The 22,218-nt window shown below is 63.5% G+C and overlaps 1 protein-coding gene across 2 annotated transcripts; it reads right to left on the bottom strand.

Moving 5' to 3' along the window:
* Positions 1 to 3,575: 3,575 nt before the first annotated feature.
* Positions 3,576 to 5,786, bottom strand: CBX8 (chromobox 8). Of its 2 annotated transcripts, none has more exons than XM_066200404.1 (5): positions 5,669 to 5,786; positions 5,275 to 5,318; positions 5,040 to 5,105; positions 4,875 to 4,965; positions 3,576 to 4,710 (listed from the first exon to the last, which is right to left on the bottom strand). In XM_066200404.1, exons 1-5 carry the CDS (start codon positions 5,735 to 5,737, stop codon positions 3,886 to 3,888), a joined length of 1,095 nt encoding a protein of 364 aa, XP_066056501.1. In that variant the 5' UTR covers positions 5,738 to 5,786; the 3' UTR covers positions 3,576 to 3,885. The 2 variants fall into 2 exon arrangements, with proteins under 2 accessions (XP_066056501.1, XP_066056502.1); XM_066200405.1 differs by having other exon boundaries at positions 4,875 to 4,941.
* Between the last annotated feature and the right edge of the window lie 16,432 nt (positions 5,787 to 22,218).

Here is a 22,218-nt window from a genome sequence, read left to right as displayed (position 1 = left end):
GTGTTGAGTTTCTGAGCTGCGTGTGAAGGGCTCCAGAGCCAGGAGAAAGGTTTTACTGACAGAAATTTGAGATAGGTGAAAACAAACGATTGTTCTTGTAACTTGTGCCAGTCACTGCTCTGATTTGTACGTTTTAATTAAAGAGAGAGCCAAATCGGTCCAATATGACACTTACAATTGCTTTAAAATGCAGCTGTTTGCTTTTATTTTCTGAGAACGAAAGTCGGGGATGTTATTGCCCTGGGAAAGCATGAGTGTTATGAGAGCAGGACCCACGCAGCACCCCGGCCCCTCCTAGCCCCTTGCTCGCGTTCCTTGTGCAGTTTTCCAGTGTTCCTGGACACTAACGCTAGTGTAGCCCCCCAGCTCTAGGCTGCTTTTAATTTATTTGCAGGAAAACACTAGGAAACGGTTACGTCGGGTGGGGGTTTTGTATGATTTTTCCAACACTTCTTGTTTAGCATATCAATAAATATTTTTTTAAACTTTTCGGCCTCGTGTGGTCACTGCGCCGGGAGACCTCCCGTCCCCCTCCCTGCACCCGGCACCGCCTGGGGCCGCCCCCCTCTCCGCGGCACCGTGTTCCCGGCCCGGCATGCTGCGGGGCCCCGGTCTTGGGGTGTGCGAGGCTGGAACCGGAGCCGGGGAACCGCAGCGGGGAAACTCCACCGCCTTCCCCCCGGGGGTCCGTGCCGCACGCAGCCCCTCCCGGCTCCGCTGCGGCTGGAGCTGCCCCCGTACCGCGGCCGGAGCTGAGGTGCCTCTGCCCGCACCTGCGGGACCAGGACAGGGACACAGAACGAGACAAGGGACCGGGACGGGCCCGGGGCCGCAGCGGGCCGGCCTGGCCTGCGGAGGGCGCTGCGCGGCCGGGGAAGGGCGCGGGCGGCGGCCCCCGGGCGCTGCCGTCGGTGCCGCCGTCGGGCGGGAGCTGAGCCCCGCCAGCCGAACGCCCCCGGCCCGGCCCCACCCCCGGCCGCCCGCGGGGCCCCGCGGCCCGTGTGAACGGGCCCCCCCGCCGGGCCGGCGGAGAAAGGCGCCATTGTGCGGCCCTTCCTCCCGCTCCTCCCGGCGCTGGCAGCTCCTGCGGCGCGGGGTCCGCGCCCCACCCGCCCGAGCAGAAAAAGGAGGTTAATGAGGACACGGTTTAAAAAACCCATGGAGCCCCCCACCCCCGCCTGTGCCGCCTTTGCACACAAAGGCCGGGCTCCACGGGCAGGGGCCGCCGCGCCCCGACCCGCGCCGCCGCCCGCCCCGTCGGAAGGGCGGAGCGCCGCGGACCGGGGCAGCGCCGGGCCCGGCCCGGTACCGGCGCGGCGTCGTAGCGGCGGCCCCGGCCCCGTTCCTCCGACCGGAGCCGCTCACAGCAGCCGCCACCACCCCCTTAGGGCACCACGGGACCCCCGGGGGGAGGCGCCCAGACCGGCGATATCTGCGGCCGAGGAGCCTCCGCCTCCCTCCCAGCCCCGTCGGGTCCCGGCCCCGGCCCCGCACGGCCGCGGCTGTCGGGAGGGAAGGGGCTGCAGGGCCACCCACCCCGTCGGCGCCCCAGCGCACAGCCCACGATGCTCCCAGGGCCACAAAGGGAAGCCAGACACGTTTCTATTTACAAAGTATATATTTAAACTGACATAAAAAGCAGGTCTCATATGGACATTCACGGCTGGCAGAAGACACGTAGTTAAGCTTCACTTCTGAGACTGAGATTTAGCCAAATCGCTTCTGTACAAGTCTTAGATTTAAATAATTCACACGCACACGCCCACACACACACACACACACGCAGGGTACACGTCACTATGTACAGACACACAGATACACCCACAGGTACGGTCTGCTCCAGGTATGTGTTGGACACACGGACACGGGGCTGGAGCCGAGCCCCGGCGGGGTGGGAACGGCTCCGGGCTCTTTGCAAAGGGAAGGATGCTCCGGCCTTGGCGGCAGCAGGAGCACAAACAGCTCAACCCCCTCCTCATCCTCCAACAACACCCGTGTCCCGTGTCAGCACCAGAACCAACACATCGGCTCTTCGTACAAACTAAGTTAAAAATCTCGATTTTACAAAATATGTCAAAAAAAAAAAAAAAAAAAGAAAAAAGGAAAAGCAAACTGGGAACTGTCAGACACGATGGCCCCCCCTTTGCACAGCCAATCCAGCATCCTGACAGGCACCTCACGGGTCCCAAAATAAGGATGGGGAAGGGAACTGGGTAAGGTGAAGCTGCCAAAGGGCCCTGCAGCAGAGACGCCCCTTCCCTCTGCCCTTGTGAGCTCCCTGGGCCAGGGGCCTTCAGGAGCTCAGGGACAAGGGGCCCTGGCTGAGTCCCAGCCCTCAGGCACTGCCGGGCTTGTGCTTCCCATCTGACTGATGCCCAGAGCAAGGCGTGAGGACAGGGCCACCTGCTCCACCTCTGCCGAGCCACAGCCTGGCCCAGGGCCCCTCCCTGGGCAGGTGCTGGTCGAGCTGGGGAGGCAGCACAGCAGGGTCACCTCCAGCCCCCAACCAGCAGGGAAACTGCTGCACCTCATCCAGAGCCCCCAGCTCCTCCCTACCCCAGCCAGGGAGGAATCTCAGCTCGGGATCCCAGCCCTGGGAGGAATCCCACAGGCACATCCAGCACAAAATCCACCCGGGCGGCGGGGCTGCTCCGCATAGGAGTATTTCGCCTCTTGGCTATTGTTTAACCAGCGTAAGGAAAGGGAAATATTTATTGTCTCTGAATGCATAAAGGTGACCCTGGGATTTGTCAGGGATGTGGATATTACAAAACACTTTATCAGGAGTCTTCTAACAGTTTGAAGTAAACTGTGATTGGGAATAAAAGTAATAATATTCCACTTTCTGTAGCAGAATAAAGTAACTAAATATGGGCAGTGAGATGCTCCCTCCCCAACCTCTCTGGCATTTCAGGAATGTAAACAGAGGGGGGTTTTGTTGGGGTTTTTTGTTTTTAGTGGGTGGGGGAACAGAATCAAGCAACCAGACAAAATGAAAACAGATATACTCAGCTCAGTCCCATCTCCCACAACTGCTACGACAACTCTATTAAAGTGCATTTCAGTATCACCCCTCAGGAACCTTACACACACAAACTCCTCTCCTCCACAAGAAAAGGGAATTCAAGTTAATACTCCAACACTTTTAGCCTTTTTATGGATTTCTGCTTTTCCCCACCCCGACTTTGAAGCAACATGACTTTTTTTGTTAGACTGGAAACACCCCATCCCCAACAACACTGTGAATTCAAGTGCTCACGTCAACTGTCAAGGGCAACAGTTCTGGACACAGCACACTTGATTGTACAAGCAACACCTTAAATCACAATCAAGAAATCTGGGCACTTCGCCCTCCAAGGGAGCAACATGTCCCCCTCCACCATCCATAGCATCATATGAAAAATAATAGTTAAAAAAACCCAGCACATACTTAGCTATGAACACTGTTATGTACACCGGCTCCTGTGGCAGATGTGTGAACTCGTTAGTTCTCAGTTTTATTGTCCTTTCTAGGAGCAACTGAGCAGTCACTGTTGTCTCCATTTAAATAAAACAACTCAGAGTTGAAATATATATATATATAGATATATATATAAGCATTTTTTCTTAAATAACATATTTACATCTAATAGAAAATATAACTCTAGAGATAATCTTTCCAACAAAATGTAAGATGTGAAAAAAAAAAAAAAACAAAATAAAACAAAAGAATGAGTTAATGAATTTAGGACAGTTTCTAAATTCTCTCCAGGACCAAAAACAAAAGAAAAAAAAAATTTTAAAAAAGAGCATTTAAAAAAAAAAAAAAAAGAGAGGCCCACCAAGCTCTACCAAGCTTTTGTCTGGATCTGACTGAAGAAAACCCCAGCACCACCTCCACCAAACTCATCGCTTCTCCTTAAAGAATCCTTGGTCCGTGCTGCTCTCCTTGATGGTGACGGTCAAAAAGTTAGAGGTCACATCAGTTACCACCACCTTCTCCAGGTTGTTGAGAGAGGGGCTCCAGGACTCCTCCTCAGGGTCCCCCAGGATCCTGGAGACGGGGATCCTGGCGATGAGGGAGGGCCGCCCCGCCGGGCCCCCCACGCCGTCACGGTACAGGCTGCCCACGGCCCCCGGGCTCACGGCGCCGTGCAGGAGCTTGGGCCCGCCGGGGTCCAGCCCCCCCTGCCCCTTGGGGTCCAGAAAGTCCGCACGGTGCTTGGCCAGGCGCGGGGGGAAGGCCTCGGCCCCCGCCTCGGCGCGGTTGGGGCCAGGCAGGGCGCCGGGCAGGTCGGGCTCCTGCCGCCGGGCCAGCTGGATCACGCTGTGTCCCGAGCCAAACTTGGCTGCCCCCGCTGCCGCCTCCTCCATCTTCCTGGCCTTCAGGTAGTCCCCCACCTTGTCCCCCGGGTCCCCCAGTTTCCTCTTGGAGGCGTCCAGAGTCTCCGCAAGGTCCTTGTAAAGCTCCTTCCTGGGCTTTGGGCCTCTCTTTTTGGGGGTTTCTCCGGGTTTCTCTTCCACACGGATCACCCGGTCCCGGATGCCATCTGCCTTGGGGGTGCTGGTGCTGGAGCTGCCCTGGGGGGCCAGGGCTATGTTTCTCAGTCCTTCCCTAGCCCGGGACGTGGAGCCCAGCTCCTGGGGGGACCTGCCAGGATACGGCACCCGGATCCCCCTGGAAGAGTCACTGCGGAATTCATAGGTTTTGGCTTTGGCTTTTGCCTGGGCCTGCAAAGAAGATAAATCACCCGGTGACTTTATTATCCTGCCATCCGGCTGTGTAATTGCAACTTACAAGAGGCCACCTTTGAGGGGAGCATCCTCCTAGGGGGCCGGAGAGGGACCCCTGCTCTGGCAACGCAGCCCTCGCGCCCGGGCTCTGGCCTCCTTACCTTTAGCAGGAAGGTTTTGGGCTTGGGGCCTCGCTTTTTGGGCCCATAAAGCTCCATTTCTCGCTCCCTAGAGGTGTTAAAAGAACCAAAGCTTCAATTCAGCATAGCTACAAGACAGCAACATATTTACAAGCGTGACTGCTACAGCTAGTAAAGGCCTTGTACCTCTCCTCGAAGGCTGCGAGCAGCCGGGCATCCAGGATGTTCTCCTCAGGTTCCCAAGTGCTGTACCTGGGAAGAAGGCGGGATGGAAAGAGGGAACAGAATAAGGAGCCAGGAGGGAACAAAACAAATAAAATAAAAAACAGGGGCATAAAGGTTCCCGTTCTGGCACAAAGGGGGGATCGGGGGTGCAGCCAGCATTCCCCCCAGCCCCTGCTGCAGCCCCCGGGCGACTTACTTCTGCGACCAGCCCTTCCATTTGACCAGATATTCCATGCGGCCCTGCGGATGGGAAGCGAGCAAAATAAATATGCGTGGAGCGAAAACCGCGACAAACCGCCCCGCAACAAAGGTCCCCCCGCAACGCCCCGAGCAAGGAGCGGAACACGGGGCGGGGGGGCAGCGGGGGGGATGCAACAATGAAAAATAACGCGGATTTAACACACACACCCCCCCCCCACCCCCAGGCGCGGATCTAACACCGCCCCCCCCCAGGCGCGGAGCGCGGAGGGCGGGAGCGGCGGAGCGGAGCCCGCCCCGCGGCGGGGGGGAGGCAGAGCCGCCCCCAGCGGGCCGGGACCGGGGTGCGGGGGGCCGGGGGCGCGGCGGGGGGGCCGCGGGGGGGCACCTACTTTGCGGATGCGGCGCTTGAGCAGGGCCTCGGCCGCGAAGACGCGCTCCCCGACGGCCGAGAGCTCCATGTTTACGCGGCCGCTCGCAGCGCAGGGGCGGCCCCGGCGCAGCCCAGACCATAATACTCCGCCCGCTGACGTCACCGCGCCCCCCCCGCGCGCGCCGCGCCGGAGCCGGGTGGAATATTCCGCCCGCGCCGCATTGGCCCCGCCGCGCCCCGCCCACCGACGTGCGCCGCGTCCCGATGGGCCGGGGCGGGGCCTCGAGACACGCCCGCCGACACGCCCATCGCGACACGCCCCCCCACCCCGGGCCACGCCCCGCTCGGGGGGACGGCCCCGGGAGGGCGGGAGGGGGCGCGGGGCACAAAGGAGGCCCGCGGAACGGGGAAGGGGCGGGATGGGGTTCGGCAGCCCCGGGGACGGGCCGGGAGGTTCCGCGGCACCCGGACGGGGTGGAATGGGGGGGTTCCGCGGCCTGGCCCGCCTACCGGTGGTCGGACAAAGAGAGCGGTGTCAGGGCCGGGAGCGCTCCCGCACGAACCGCCCGTCCCGGTACCGGCGGTGCCGCGGAGCCGTCCACGGACAGACGCGGTCGCGCGTGCTGCTGGGCGCCGCCGCCGCTGCGGGAACGCGAATCCTTCCCGGCGACGCGGACACGACCGGCAGAATGGGGCACCGCGGCCACCGGTTTCGTCGTGCCGGCAGCCCCCGGCTTCGGTCCCAGGGGGCCGGAGAGGTGACCCGGGGCCAGCGGGGCGGCCCCACGCAGGATTTGATCCATCTCCCACGTTATATGTCAGCAAACTGGCATAGTACCGTGGGTGCACTGCGAGGCTGCCAGCCGGTACCGAGGAGGCTGCCAGCCGGTACCCCCACTGGTTCCCCACTCTGGCTGCCTCTCGCCCCGCGGCACCGCCTCGGGGAGACATCACCTTCTCCCCGAGGCAGCCACGGAAGAACGAGACACGCGCGAGTCGCGGGAAACCGGTGCAGCCTCTAGGAGACAGGAGGTCCCACGCGACCGGTTCTCGCAAGTGGGCAGGAACCCAATCCGCCCCCCGCGCCGCCGGTGGGAGACTCCGGGAGGACCGGGCAGCCCTTCAGCCCGGTCCTGCGGAGTGAAGCGGTTTCCGTGTTCGTGGGCAGCGCCGCCGCTCGGGGCTGCCCCGGGAGTGGGACATGCAGCACCGCGGTGCTGAGTGGGCTCCTGTGGCCCCCCCGTTCACGAGCGGACCAGACCAGACGAAGTCCCTCGGGGATCTTTCCCTCCTGTCCCTACCTCGGCCTCCCCTCCGCTAAGGAGCTCGAAGCTCATGAGCAGGGGGGCCTCGACAGCCGCCACCTTCACGCGTGGGAAACCCACGGCGGGAGTGGCCCCGGGGATCCGATCCGGCTGCGCCTGCCCTGCCTTGAATGAGACCGCAGCCGCGTCGGCCTGCGGCTGGGGCTACGAGACCCTTCCCTTTCCCCGGCTGGGGAAGCCGCCCGGGGGGCACCAGGTTCGGGGGGCACCGGGCGTTTTTCCCACCCCGAGTGTTGTTCCCGGGGATCCTGCCTGCCGCCGCGTCACCCGGGCGGGCAGGGACCTCCAACGGTGGACACGAGTGGGGCTTCGGGACCCCGCGGGGAACGCCGACAACTGGACCCCCACGGCTCCACGCGGGACGCGGGGGCCGTGTGTTGGGTCTCCGTGGGCGGATCCCTCCTCCCACCGCCCCCGGCCGAAGTGAAACCGCGCTCCCGGGAAGAGGTGGAAGATTCCCCCTTCGCGGCTCCCGTGTACTCCCACACCACGCTTGAAGCCCCTCGGCCACGGGATCCGTCGCGACACGCGAGTTCTGCGTGGCGTAGCTGGACCGGGGGGAATCGCAACCTCCGCGACCTCCCGGCCCCCGGCGAGCTGCGTCCCCGGAAGTTTTTCGTTAATGTTGAATTAATCGTTGTTAATTAAGGCTGGTGGCGGGGCGACTCGTGAGTTGGTGTGGACGCGGCTCACTGGACCCCGTTCCTGGGAGGGTGCCTCGTAGAGGACAGACGCGGCGGCACCGGGCGCACGGCCCGGCGCGGGGCACGAAGCCGTGGGGAGGAAGCTGATCGTGCCCCCCCCGGCACGATGGGTGCTGGCGCGGCGGCGCCCATTCCCGTGGCCGTGGGGCTGCCGCACCCCGAGCAAGTTGGGGTCTGCCCGACACCTTGGCTGTCGGTGTCCTCGGTGCACGTTGGAACTGCGGATCCGAGGCCGTGCCGCCCGTTACCGACAGCACACGGGAGCCCTGAGGGGCCGCGTAGCTCCCGACTGAGCTGCTGCCTTCGCCCCGTCGCCTGCGCCGAGCCCCGCGGCGTCGCGGAGAGTCCCGAAGCCACGTGTAGGAGTGCAGAGGGGAAAAGCTGAGGTTCCACTGCCTCCCACGAGGGCATCAGTGGAAAAACAGCTTCACCCTCACGCCTGAACCCACGCGGAACCCGCGCGGGGCCGGAGCTGCGCCCCGGTTGAGATGCGGGGGGGGGCAGGAAGAAAGCGAGATGCAAACGAGAACGGAGCGGGGAAAGCAGCGCGGAGCGATCGCCGCCGCGGGGGAACCGCCCGAAGCTCCCGCGCGTGGGTGAGCCGGGGCCGGGGCTGCCGCCGCTCGTGGGGGTCTTGGCCCGGAAGGAGAAGTGGGACAGATCTGCTCCAGCCGTGCGGGACGAGGCAGCGGCGGGCGGGACCGTACCCGGGCAGTTCCCACCGCTGCCGGAGGGTGTCCGGAGACCTCCGCGCCCGGAGCCGGCGGCACTGCGGGGCCCCTCCCGCACAAGCAAGCCACTGGGAGCAGGAGCTGAGCCGGGGGCACAGGCAGCCTTCCACGCTCCCAGGGTCAACGGCGGGACCTGCCTGGGAGCCCCACGGCTCTCGGCCGGGTGGGGCCGCTCATCCCTGCGGCTCCCGTCACCCACACCGTCCCGGCACCCGGTTCTGGGATCCCAGGACTCGGAGCCGATAAGGGAACAGCTCCGGAGCGGCGAGAGGGTGTGCTGCCGCGGCAAACCTCGTTTCCGCCCATTTGACCCCAAACCATCCTCTCGGCTGTGGGGTCTATGCTCCTCCAGCACTCGTGCGATGAACACTTCGGGGCTCAGAGGGCTGCTGGGGAGCAGAGTGCCCGGCTCCTCCGCCATTTCTCGCTGTGCAGGGCTGCCATGGCAGCGAGTTTTGCAACGAAACCGAGGGTCTGGAGCCCCTCTCGGGGTCGCGCGTGGCGGCGGCAGGGCGAGGGCGCGTGTCCGAGTGCGGCTGAGCTGGGAGAACGGGCCAGCGGGGCGGACCTGGCTCCAACCAAACCGCCGGCTCCATCGATCCCCGCATCGCAGCGGGGCAGTTCCCGCGACTCCCGTGTGCTCTGGCGGCCGTGCTCCAGAAGCTGCTCCGTCCCACGGCCACCCGCGTCGAGGGCGACAGGATCCATCACAGCTCCCGGCCCGACCCGGTTCCCCGGGTGGCCGAGGATGCCGGTGCCCCTCAGAGACCCCTTTATGCCACGGTCGCGCGGCAGCGTGTCCCCCCATCTCCTGGGCTATCCAAGCGCGGCTCGCACTCTGGGACCGCGGAGAGCAGTGCGGGCAGAGTAAGAAGGCCCCGGCAGAACCCCAAAGCTTGCCCGCCCCCGAACCGATCCCCCGACCGGGCTGGCCCCCGGGTCCCAGGAGAGGCATCCTGCAGCCCGGGTACCGCCGCGCAGGGCAGAGCGCGCCCCGGAGCCATTTTCCACGCGAGTTCCCTGCTTGCGTGGACACTCCCCTGCACACTCGGGGGGGCCAGCCCCGGATTCCCGGTCAGCCCCGCGGCCCAGTTCGGCTGCGGGTTTCTCCCTGTTCGGTTCCGTCCCCGAGCCGTGCAGGAAAACTCCTCTCTCCCCCTGTAGCTGAATGGAGCCGAGAGCAGCATCGGCACCTCACTGCCCACGGATCAGCACCGGGCTGTGCCGGCGGGGGGCCGAGGACCCGGGACCCCTCGGCACCGCCAGCACCGCCGCCTCACGATCCTGCCTGAGACTGGGGGCTCAGCCCGGCCCCCGAGACGCTGCCTTTTCGTTTCCGAGCAGCTCGGGGACAACTGGGGAGACAGCGACCGGCTCCGACCTGCGGCACCGGTAGCCCACAGTGCCGCCGGGGCTGCTGCCGGGTAGCGCAGGGGTATCCGGTCCGAGGAGGAGAGATCTCCTGTGTGTCCATGCAGCGGCGACGCCGACGGTCCACAAGACCCCAAAAGTTCCCTTAAGAATAAGTTTTCGTGTCGAGGTGTTTGACATCGAATTCATGACGGGACAGGGCTTCCCCGGCGGCTCCGGAGGCGACGTGGCGACGGGAGGCAGCGAGCCCCCGTGGACACGGCTCAGGTCCGGCCGACGCCTGGGAGGACACCGGGTACGGTTGCTGCCCTTTCTCCGGGGACCGAAGGGGGCCGGCGGAGCCGCGGAGGGATCTTGGCGTGGACGGACACAGAGGGAGCAACAGCAGACCGGCTTCGGGAACTCTACCGAGCACCTGGACAGAACAACTTCTCTCCGCCCCTTCGATGGTTATTGCCCGGTTACGGAGGTTTTGGCCAGTCAACGAAACGACCGCCCCGATGAGATACAGCTCAGCTCCCGTCTTGGTTGGATCTCGCCGCCGCCCGGGGACCGAGCCGCACATCGTCCCCGGGGCAGTCCGTACTGAGGACCGTGGCGGCCAAGCTCCTCTGATCTCCACAGCCCCGCCCGGGAAGCGGCGGGACCAGCCCAGCCTCGTCCCGATCATGCCGCACGGAAAAGCTGCACTTCCCGGCGCGTCCCCGCCGGCCCGGTGAATTCCAGGTGCTTTCCATAGGTGGCACCGTCCTCCTGGAAATGGCGGCTGCGGCCTCTGCGCAACCGGCGGCGTTCCCGCCACCCCAGGGGGGCACTGCCATCCCCTCCGCCCCGGGCAGCCCCCCTGCACCGCTGGTTCAGCGGGGCGGAGCGCCCGCAGGAGCCCCCGGGAGCTGTGCCAAGCCCCGGGGCGAAGCGCGGGGGTTTTTCCCTCTGCGCTCCCCACGGTGCAGAGAAGCTGCCGTTCTTTCCAGGAGCACAGACCCACGAACGGACTCTCCCGCATAGCTCGTGGGAGAGGCCCACGCGTGTCCTGCAGCCATGGGTTCGTGGGTCCTGAGCCCCGGCTCCGGCGAGACTGAACAGCGGGATCCGCGCGCGGTCCCTGCGGGGAGCGCCCACGGAGCTCCCCGACGGCAAAGCTCCAGCTCTCCGTTCTGCAGGCGTGCCGCGACACACCCGGAGCCCCTCGTCACTCCCGGCGCGGCAGTTCTGCGGGTCGCCTCGAACCGCCCGGGAGGGGAAAGTGCCGCTCCCGGGGGGGGGGGGGACCGGGGACCGTCGTTTATCGCCCGCTCCAGGCTCGGAGCGCTCCGCACAAAAGATCTTTTGTTCCCGGCAGTTCTGAATTTGCTCATTATTTGTAGGAACATAAACACGAACTGTTTGCGGATGGGAAGAGGGAAGAACCGGCTCGAATACGGCATGGGGTGAGGAAACGGGAATGTTCCGGGGTATTCCTGCACCCCGTGTAGCTGGCGCGTCTCCGTCCCGCTGGCTGCTGATCTCGCAAGGACGGCAGAAAGACGGATCTGTCCCTGCAGCGGCAAAGGGAGTGTCACGAGCTGGCAGCGGCCACGCGAGGGCTCAGCCAGGGCGGGACAGAGCGCGGTGCGCAGCCCAGCGGCCCCGGTGGTCACGGCCCCGCCGCGGGGGAAACTAAGCAGGGATGTGACAAATGAGACGAAGTGCGAACCGAGACGCCCGGAGCTGCCGCTACTCCCGTCTTTCACCCAGTCCAACTCTGTCCCGGCTCCGTCCCTGCCCGTCCCCGCCCGTTCCCACCGTCGCCGCCCGCTCGCTCGCAGCCCCACGACTCCGCTTTTAACAAAAGCAATTAGAGGTGAAGAGCCGCTCATTTGCATTCCGCTTAATGACCGGCGGCAGCTTCCCCAGGGCGGGCGGGGTCCGGGAGAGCGACGGGCCCGGGCACGGTGGGGCGGGGGCGCGGCTCGGCCCCGCCCATGCCGAGCCCCCGCCCAGCGGCCCCGCCCAGCGGGCCAAGGTGGGCGCTGTATTTAGGTTCATGCCCTTATATGGTGATGCGCGCGGCGCCCCGCGGACGGCGCGCACCATATAAGGCAGCGGCGCCGGGGCCCGGGTGAGCTGGTGAGCGCTGATTGGCCCGCCCGTATCGCAGCAACGGCGCGGGGGGCAGCGGCCCCCCGCCCCCCCGCCCCCGGCCCGGCCCCCCGCGGGCACCGAGCGGGGACCCCCCCCCGCTCCCACGGGACGCTCCCGACCGGGCTCCACCTACCGTGCGCCCCCCACCCCGCCCCGCTCTCGCTGCCCCTTCCCGGCCCGGGGCTCCCGACTCGCCATCTCGCCGCGGGTCTTTCGTGGACACCGACGGCACTTGGGAGCCCACGGCGCTTCCGAAGCGCGGCGGGACCGCCGGTCCTCTGTCTCCGCAACGCGGGTCACGGAGGAAGCCGACCGTGCCTGCCCCACTGGCGGCAGAGCACCCGGCGGGACCGCGGGATGAGACAGCCGGCGGGACGGGGCGGTTCCGTTGCTCTGCGGAGCGGGACCTTGCGTGGGCACGGGGGGAACAGGCAGCCGCGGCTCTGCACGGGCTGGGGTGACCCCGATCTGAGGCACAAAGATCGGAGGGCTTTGTGGAGGGGGGCAGCCGGGGTGCCAACGCTGGGTGAGGTATTCACAGAAGGCAGCGGAGCCCTTTGCACCGTGCGCGGCGCAGACGGCGGCTCCCGCGCACGCAGGCGCCACCCGCGATGCGCGCACCCACGGCGCGGCGAAGCGCCTTCAGTGTCCAGCCGCCACGGTGCGGACCGGCAGCGGGGAAAGGTTCTCCCGCTCTCCGGTGAAGAAAGGACCACCCCATCTCGGCTCCCACAGTCCCGTTTTCGGGACATCCCCTCACCCCACAGTCACCCGCGAAAACTACCGGCGGGGGGGGGAGCTCCGGCAGCGCAGGCGACAGCCGCGCACCCACGCGTGTCCCCTCCTGGCCTGCGGGCAGGCTCCGGGGGGCCGCCGCCGTGACGGGCAGGGGACGGCGACACGATGCGGCGACACGGGGTCGAGTTTTCGTTGCGGCTTCGCCGTGGAAGCGGTGCGTGGCCAAGTCGTGGCCGCACCGTGCCGCGTGCCCACGGCCCGATTATTTTTTCTATATTTTATTTTTATTTTATTTTAAACCGAAAGCAAAACCGGCTGCTGCGGGAGCGGCTGTGCTCGTCCGGCGTGTCAGGCTGCGGGGGATGAGCGGCCGCCCCTCCGACTCGCCCCCCTGGCTTCGCAGTCGCCGCTGCCTCGGCGGGCACCGGGCGGGGGCCGCAGGCATGTGCAGGGCGCCACGGGCCGGGCTCGATCGGGGCTGCCCCGCGCCCCCTGCGCGCCGCAGGTGAAGCCACACACCGCGGGCTCTGCTCCGGTCTCGCCGCCCTGCGGAACCTCCGACCGTGCCCCGCGCCGCCTGCCCGGGGCTCCCCGGGAGGGGGGGTGACGGGGAGGGCTGCGGCGCTTCCTCGCCGTCCCCCCCCCCCCCCCCCCCCTGGCAGGATTCAGCGGGCTCCGCCGAGCAGCCATTTTCTGCAGCTGCTTCTCTACCAGAGCTCAGCCGGGCGGCGGTACCGGGCGGCGGCACAGCCCAGGGGACCCCCCGGCCCGCTGCCCTCCGCCGGGACGGGCGCCCCGAGGCCGGGCGGGCGGGGCCGGGGGTGGCCCGGCTACGCCGCAGGGCTCGCCGTGACAATCCCACCCTTTCCCCGCCATTTTGTTACCGTGCTGGCGTTTTCCCAAAGCAGAGACAGAGCGGGAGCCTTGGGAACGGGCCCCCGTTGTGCCGGGGCGGAGGCCCCCCGCCACCCGTGTCCCCGTTCCCTCCCACCCCCGCCGCGCCGCACCTGGCGGCGGGGCTGGTCCCGGGACGCGCGGCCACCGCTGGCACCTTCCCACCGGGATCGCCTCGCTGCCCTTCGCGCCCCGGGCACGCAGCACCCGCGGGTGGCGACTGCCCGAGTCCGTACAGGACCCGGTCACGCGGGGCTGGTACCGAGTCCCGGGCTGCTGTCCCCAAGAGGACGATGCCGGACCGCGGTCCCCGGTCTCCCTTCCCTATGGATCGGGGACGCGAGGCTGGTCACCACCTTCCGCCCATCCCATGGGCAGCGCAAGTGCCCTGACGGCCGGGGGGATAGTCCCCTCGGGGAGGGTCCGTCGCGGGGCCGTGCCGTCCGTCCCCGCGCCCTTCAGCCTTGCCCGATCTCGGTGGCGGTCCCGGCTCGCCGCGGGACCAACCCGAGCGCCCTCGCGGGAAACCCGTGGGGACAGTTGTTGGCCCACGCGAGGCCGGGCGCCCCGTCGGGGCTGACGGCACGGCCAGACCGCCGGGGAGGGTGGCAGGGGAACGGAAGGAGGCGGTAGGGACGAACCGCGGGACACCACTGGCGGCGCGGGGACGGGCGGGCAGCACATGCCCCGACGGGGGCGGCCGGTTCCTCCACCCGTGCGGGGTCGATGAGCGCCGGATTGACACCAGCCACAGAACCCCGCCGTTGGGTGCGCGTCCCTGTCCCGCAGCTGCATTCCCGGGTCGGGGGAGGCGGTCGGATGTGGCACTACACGGGAGACCCCGGCGCGACGGCGACGGATGCCCCGTGCGAACGGGAGAGGAGCGCGGCGGGGCCGGTGCGTGCCCCGGGCTGGGCCTCGGGAGCCGAGCGGCGGCGGAGGGCGGAGAAGGGAGCGGGGAAGGAGGGGGCTCCTGCAGTGCTGCAATGCAGCGCCGCGCCGAGCCCGCCGGCCCGGCCGCGCTCCGCCGCCCGTCACTGCGGCAATGCGGATGGAAGCCCCGCCCGGGCTGGGCCGAACCGGTCCGGGCATCCCCTGCCTGGTCGGGCCGCACCCTGCCCCAAACGCGCCGGGCTGCCGCTCTCTCCCGCTTTCTCGGCCCCGTTTCGTTTTCGTCCTGCCCCTGCCGGGACCGCGGGACGTTTCCTCCTGCGGCGGGACGCAGCCGGGCTTGTGTCCCCGGGATCGCTGTTTGGGGGCTGGGTGGGGGGAGGCCCTCATCCTGCCTCCGGGGCTGAACGCCGGCGGACGCCGCCAGCAGCCACCCTGGTGGCCCCCTCCAGCACCCCGGCTTCTCTCTGCGGCTCCCCTCGACGCCGGGACTTGCGAAGCCCCCGGTGCTGCACCGACTCGGGGTGGATCCCTGGTCTCTGCCCTGCTCCGTTCCAGCTCCTCCCGGGAGAATCTCCCTCCTCCTCCCTACCTATCCTCCGGGCCCCCCACCGTCTCTGTTTCCCCGTCTCCTCCTCCCTGTCCCCGCTGACCACTCTGCACAGTCCAGCAACAAACAGCGCTGCGGGCTGGGGGTCCCACCTCGGCTTCGCTTCCTGGGGCTGCCCGCAGACCCTCGGAACCGCAGCACCCGGTAAGGGGCAGCCCCGCAGCCGCTTCTCCCCCTCCCCAGAGGTGCCCGTGTGTGGTGATGTGCGGGCAGCGCCCTGGAGAAGGGATTATTCAGCTTGTAAAAGCCACTGTTAAAGGAACAAACCCAGCAGGGCACGGCGGATCATGAGGTGCATAAAATATCGGGGCTTCAGACTGGGGGGCTACTATAGCCCCCCACTGCCCGCCCCTGTCCCACAGGCTCTGGATCACCCCCCTCTCTGTTTGACTTTTGCCGCAGGAACCTGGGGCTGCATCCAGGAATTCTCTCCCAGCCATGCCAGGAGGTTCTGCCCTCCCACCTGGATGTTTTTTTTCTGACGCGGTGAAAATGGCACCGCATTCCAGCTCCAGCTCCTGCTGGTGCGGACTCAGCCGCTGGATCCTTCCATGTCTGCATTTACTGGATGAAAGCTCAGCCGAGCCCCTGAATTTCTTCCCTGGGAGAACTTTAGGGGCTGATCAAGGATGTCCTTAACCTTCCCTTCGGGAGGCCGGGGACCCCCAAGGCTCACTCTGGGGCTGCCCGCGCCTCCCGCCATCCCTGCGTCTCTCCCCGACTCCTCTCCAATATTTCAATGTCTCTTCTCAGCTACCGGAGGCTGTTCCACGCGAAAGCGGGCTCACCAGTGCCACACACCGAGCAGTACCGCCGCCCCACTCTGCCTTCGGTCCCCTGCACACACGGGGAACCCTCGCCGGTGGTGGTGCCGCCTCTGTCCCTGTCCCTGTCCCCCGCCCGCCCAGTGACACATCTCCCGCTGGCACAGAAACACCCGCGGTACGCGGCGGTCCCTGCCGCGGAGGTTTGTTGTTTAACTCCTCGGGCAGTGTTGGATGTCTTCGGGGGCAGAGCGATCCCTGACCGCAAACCGGGCGCTGGCGGGGGCCGCCCGTCCCCAGGGCAGGTTCAGCAGCCTTGGCTCCTCGGCTCCTCCTGCCATGGTTCCTCTCCGGGAGCAGGGGAACGAGGACACTCCGGGAGCCCTTTGAGAGCTCACCCTGCCCCGGCGGGGGAAGGTCCCGGGACCCCCCAGGGATGGCTGAGCCCCTCAGCCCCGCGCCAAGCGGCTGCCGGGCTGGTTCTCTGCAGGAACCCCCCGCTCATCGCAGCCCCTCCTGTGACCGAGTCCCTCGCAGGACGGGGTCCCAGGCAACCCCCCCCCGCAGGTTCCCCGCTCCGTGGAACTCCGACTCCCAGCAGGCTGTGCTGAGCCCCCGGCTGGCCGCTCGTAGCCCACGGCCACGGGGGTGCTGCTGATCACAGGGGTGCTGCCCCTGTGCCACCCCCCAGCTCTGCGTCCTGATCTCCCAGCACTTGGGACGTGGCACCAGCGGCCATTCCCAGTCACGGGGACCGTGGGCGGCGGCGGGGAGAGGCACGGGGCAAAGGCAGCAGGAAAGAAAGCAAAGTTAAATTTGACAACCCGAGAGTAGAGACAATGCCACTACCGAGACTTATTTGTCACATACTCAGGCATGAGATGGAAGGAATTCCTGTGATAATGCTCGTGCCTGCTCAGCCGCTGCTGCTGAACCACAAATTGCTGCTTGCAGCACGAAATATGGAAATGGAATATATTAGATTAGACGCCTTCTTGTTGGGGCTCTGCTCTAGGAGTTATTTCTAAGTCCGGAGAGTTAAAGCATCTTCAGGCAGCAGAGCATCAAACCCTGAGAAAGTGGGTCTGCTTCAGGTGGCGGAGCTACAAAAAGGAAAAACATCAGGAAACCGGCTACCGTGGAGCCAGTGAAAATTTTTTTCAAAGCAGAGAGAGACACCCAGAGAGGGTTCTTCCCACCTCGGGTTAAAAATGGCTCAGGGTCAGGTTGAGCCCTTAAACTCGAGATAAGGCATCGTTCCACCAGCCAGCCGCTGATGCCCGACCACCGCAGCCTCTTCTCTGCACAACCCACCATGATTTCCCTGATTTGTCTGTTGCTGGTGACTTCATGTGCCAAAAGGACACAGGCGGAAGATGGACAGTGTCACGGCTGGATCCAGTGCACATTCCTGATGCTAAAATGACAGCCTGGCTTGCACCGCGCAGCGAATGGGTGGGTGCAGCGGGGATAACGCTTCAGCCTTCATTTTCCAACCGTGTGGAAATACTAGCGTGTGAAAATAAGCGTTTCCAAGCATATGTGAATATTTGATTTTATTTTCTGGTTTGAGATGCTTCGGTGGCTCCTTGATACCGAACAAACTTCCCCTCCCTTAACCTTGTATTTGGTATTAATAAGAACCTGACGCTCCATTTTTTTTTCCTTTCAGACAAAATAAGAAGTATTTCTCCCCGTACAGCTCCCCGAACTTGAGGAGCCCGTTCTCCTCACAGGCATCGGCAGTGGGAAGGGGCATCCGCCTCCGGGGTGCAGGAGATGGGGCAGCACCAGAAATTCAGAGGGGAAACCCCCCCTAACCTTCATCTTCTGAAACACCATGCCCAGTCTAGCACAAAGAGCATTTTCAGGGGGTCGGGACCGCTCTCCCCTGTGCCGGGGCCGAGGGCTGCCCTCCCCTCTGCCGCTCCCCGCGTTCCCTGGTGCGGTTTTCCGCCCCTTTCCCGCCCGGGGATCAGCCCTGCCCGCACGGCGCAGCCCACGCCCGCAGCCCGGCGTGGCCATTTTAGCCCGCACTCGCCCTCGTCGCTGCCGCAGCCCCGCTCGCCGCCCCCCGCCGCTTCCTCGCTCTCTCCAGCGGCTGCGGACAGGTCCCGCCCCGGGGCTGGCGTGGCGATGCCCCCGCGGCGTGACACGGATCCGCGGAACATCCCCAGGAACGGTCCAGTCCCACCGGCTGCCCCCGGGCTGAGCGCTCTCCCCCCGCCACCGGCGGCACCGGGCGGGTGGGGAGCGCTGAGCCCTAAATCGCTTTTTCACAGCTCTGGGAGCTGCCCCTGGGCTGCTGAAGCCAAGGGATAATGTGTGATATTTGAATCGTTCTGATTTTCCTATTCTTGTGTTTCATAAACGAAGTGACGCCTTCCCCTGCTGGCCATCATGGAAGGGGGCAAACCTGCAATCCCCGAACCCTTTTCCTGGGGCAGGTTGTTCCCTCTGTGGCTCATTTCACAGCCATTACCAAACACCACCATCCCTTGTCCTGTACATCCCAGACTCATCCCTGCTGAGGACAAAGGCGAAGGACCCAGGGGCTTCCCTATTCTCAAACCAGAATACGAGAAATTCCCAACCAAAATTACTTCTTGAGCATAGTCTTAATTTCATATCAAAATTAAATATATGTTTGTTAAAGTTTCCATCAGCTCAGACCCTCCGTCCAGGCTTGTGTTAGTGCATTTTCTAATAATATCCAGGTCTTTGCCCTGGCTGCTACAGCACAACACCTCTGAAAGATTTAGGTTATCCCCTTTCTCACCTCCAAATAAGACCTTCTGACTGAAGCGCTTCTATGCTATGGAGGCTGTGTCCACATCCAGGCCATGGCAATGCATAAACTCCCCAGAAAACCGGGGTGTGGCCATGCCCCACTTCTCAGGAGCTTCGTGGGCCAGAGCCTGCAGCACTGGCAAAGCTCAGCCTCAGTGACTTGGCTGGGTCAGTTCCTGTCCCCGCACGTGGTGCTGTTTCTTGCGAAAGGGTGCTGGTGTTTGACAGGGCTTTTGGAGGGTTTGGGGACCCTGGAGGGCTTGGAAATCCTGGAGGGTTTGGCAGCTGGTGATCAAATTTCCTTCTCTCCCAAGCCTGGAAGCCCAGGGCCCGCTGCCAGCAGGGAGCCCAGCAGGGACAGCATAGCCTGGCGTGCCCCAGCCCCAGGATCCAGGGTGCTTCCTGCTGTGTCACACAGCATGGTTTATATGCCTGCTCCTTCGATAAAAATAAATCTTCATGTTTGCAGTTTGCTTTAAACTACATCAAGGTGTCAGCTGAACTGACGGCTGCTCTGAGAAACGACCTCAGGAGGTGCTGGCAAATGGCTCTGGGGTGAGCCTGGGATCTCACCCTGCAACGGGAGGCACCAGCAGCTTCCAGCCCGTGGGGAGGAGACCCTGGCCACCCTCAGCCCTGCCAGAGCCTGGCCCAAACTTTCATCATTACAGAGACCCTCATTTCTCTCCCGTTTGCACCCAAAGATCTGTCATGCAGTGACACCCCTTCAGTCTCCTCGAGGCTCCACACGCTGGCATAGATCCAGGGATGGCTCCCATGAGCAGCTGCACCACCAGCCCCTCTTCCCTTCCCGATCTCTCTTCCAAACCACCACCAACCTCTTTTCCTTCCCTGGCAGGCTGCACCTGACCACAGCCACCTCAGCCCCCCTCTCAAGTCCCCCATCTTGTCCCCCTCTCCTGTCACTCCCTGCAGGAACCCAGGGGGTCCCTACTCGGGGGTGCAGTGAGGGGGCCCTGGGAGCTCAGCCCCCATCTCCATCCAACCTCTTGCTCACACCACAGCTCTCCCTTGCTGCTGCCTGGGGCTGGGCCATGCCCCAGACCACAGCCAGCCACTGCTGCCCCAGCCACCTCCTGAATGTGTGAGATGCTTCAATTTGCCTGCAATGGGATCCTCTCCAGCTCAGGGTGCAGGTAGGAGCTTTCCCAGGCACAGGGGATCCTCAAGAGCCACTCCACAAAGCTCTGGAAGCACCTGGAGATGATCTGGGCTGTGCTGGCTCTGTGCAGCTGCCTTCCTCTTCTGGTGCAAATGTAAACAGAGCTGTGTCCTTGTGGCCATCTCTGACAGATCTCACATGAATCTGGGCTGAGTCCAAATGATCATATCTGTGGAGAGACTGAGGATTTCCTACTACCAGGCTTTTTTGACTGCTCAGAGGCAGCCCTGTGGGATGGGGGAGACAAGGGAGTTCAGGGCTGGGGCTGAAGTGGGGAAGCTCCTTCTCTATCCCCTCCCCATCCCCTTACCAGTTGTCCCAGTTCGGTGAGAGGGCTGCACCTCCCTCAGCTGCTCTCCTACACAGAGGGACATCAACCCCACCAAAACCCAGTAAATCCCCTCAGTGCTTGCTGGATCAGCCCCACAGATGCAGTTTTAGGTAAAATGGTCTCTAGCAGCTGACACATGTATGGCTGTGCTCAAGGAGACAGGCCTAGAAAAACATAACCCAAGCAGTGGCCTTCCCTCCCAAAATGTGGCCATGAACGCTTTACCTTGTTGCTGATTTCACCACATTCAGCAAAGTCACACCGTCACCTCTTGACACTGCACAGCAAAATGAGAGAAGAATGGGCAAATAATGGAAAAATCTTACAAAATGCACACAACGGGTGCCTGGAGGACCTGCCCCCATTCATGTATGAGCAAAAGAACTGAGTGTCCCAACTGCCAGGGAAATCTTCCACTTCCCACTGCATACACCCACCTCCACCTTCTGCCCTTCTCGAGGAGAAGATCCTCTCCCATTCCCAGTCTGGACGTGAAGTCTGGACCCATTCCCAGACTGGACCTCCCAGTTCCCACAAGACTGTTTCTTACTCTGATTAAAACACATCAGTTCTATGCTTTGTGTTTATCGAACATCCCTCTTCATTACAGCATCCTTATACCACCGAGGGAGCCCTTCCACCCAGCCCTGGGGCCCACATTGCCGCTGTGCCGTGGTCGTTGCCTGGGGATGGTGTTTCCATCACTTTCCATGGAGCAGGGATTGCACTGACACCTCCTGAAACCACACAGGGCCACGGCAGCTGCTGGTGATGGAGCTGGATCCCAGCCCAGTGCTGGTGCTGGCACTGGTACCACCACGGGGAGGGGAGAACCTGAAAGGCTCAGCACAGAGCTGCAGCCCTTCCTCTGTGGATCCATCAGGCCCTTTCAGAAGGGCTCAAAGACGAACACAAATTCTCCTTTTACATCAGCAAATGTTTGTCTGGAATAAATCCAAACCAAGCAGAGGTTAACACATTCCTGGGAAATACATTAAATGTAGCGCGCACCAGTCTTCCTAATGGAGCGTGGTGACGCTCCATCTCACCCTGGATCACTCTGATAACCATTGGAAGTCACCGTGGACTCCTCATTCATTTGCTCAGTAACAGGCATTTAGGTTTGATGCATTTACTAGGGAAAGAGTGTGGCAGGAATGAGTAATTCATATCCAAACACTTCATCTCTCCCAGCCAACTTACCCAGCAAGGGAAGGGCGCAGCTTTTAAACCAGTAACTACTTATCACACCTTTCACAGCACAGGAAGCTGCTGGAGTTGTGATAAACATGATCAAACTATTAAAGTAAGAAATATCTGGCTGTGTGGTTTCCGGGAAATGGTGCCTCAAACCAACCATGGCTGCTGCCGGCACAGACAGCGCTCCAGGGGCTTCTGCAGCCCCGGGGGTGGTGGGTGCAGGGGGGGAACTCAGAAACACACGCTCAGAGGGAGAGTGTTTCCTTAAAAACTGGCTACACAACACCCTCCATTTTCAGAAATGCTAATGAGCTGAGCTAACTGCAAACCTGCAGCAGTTATTAATTGCCCAGAGCCTCGCACACCTACAGCCCAGGGAAGGGAGCTGCAGAGCCAGCTCACGGCATCAGCGATGCCCAGGCTCTGGCCCAGAGCCTGCAAGCCCAAGTTCAAAGATGCAACCTGCCATTTTTGAGAAACCCCGCTGGTTTCACCCACCTTTGTCTGGCTAAAGAGCAAGTTGTGCCCTGGCAGCCGCCCTGCCCCGGAGCCGTGGCCCGGCCCCACTCCTGCACTGGCTCCCGTAGCTGTCTGTTGAGCCGCACTTCCCCTTTCATAAATCCCATTTTGCATTCTGAGCATGCGTCTCCTCTTCCATGCCATTTTTGTTTTCAGAAAACCATTACCTTAATTAATCAAGGGAAATGCATCATTTCTGATCATATGTTCTGATAGTGAAGCCTGGGATGGCAGGGAAACCCTTCCCACCAACCCATCCCTGGGCACCCCCCGGCGCAGAATGGGGTTCACCAGCACCTGCCCTAACACCACTTCTCCGGCACCCTCAGCACGTCACCCACAGAGCTCTGGTGACACGTAGCGTTGATTAAAAACCTCTTAACATTCCGCACAG

Source organism: Chamaea fasciata, unplaced genomic scaffold, assembly GCF_029207755.1.
Source record: "Chamaea fasciata isolate MVZ Bird 193981 ecotype frontalis unplaced genomic scaffold, bChaFas1.0.hap1 SCAF_19, whole genome shotgun sequence".
NCBI classification, from domain to species: Eukaryota; Metazoa; Chordata; class Aves; order Passeriformes; family Sylviidae; genus Chamaea; species Chamaea fasciata.
Note: the sequence above shows the minus strand (reverse complement) of the source record. Positions and strands in the feature narration are given on the sequence as shown.

Coding starts and splice junctions, on each gene's coding strand:
- CBX8 (XM_066200404.1), bottom strand. CDS start 5,737: ATGGAGCTCTCGGCCGTCGGGGAGCGCGTCTTCGCGGCCGAGGCCCTG. Junction 5,106..5,274: donor TGGAAGGGCTGGTCGCAGAA/GTAAGTCGCCCG, acceptor CCTTCTTCCCAG/GTACAGCACTTGGGAACCTG. Junction 4,711..4,874: donor CCAAAACCTTCCTGCTAAAG/GTAAGGAGGCCA, acceptor TCTTCTTTGCAG/GCCCAGGCAAAAGCCAAAGC.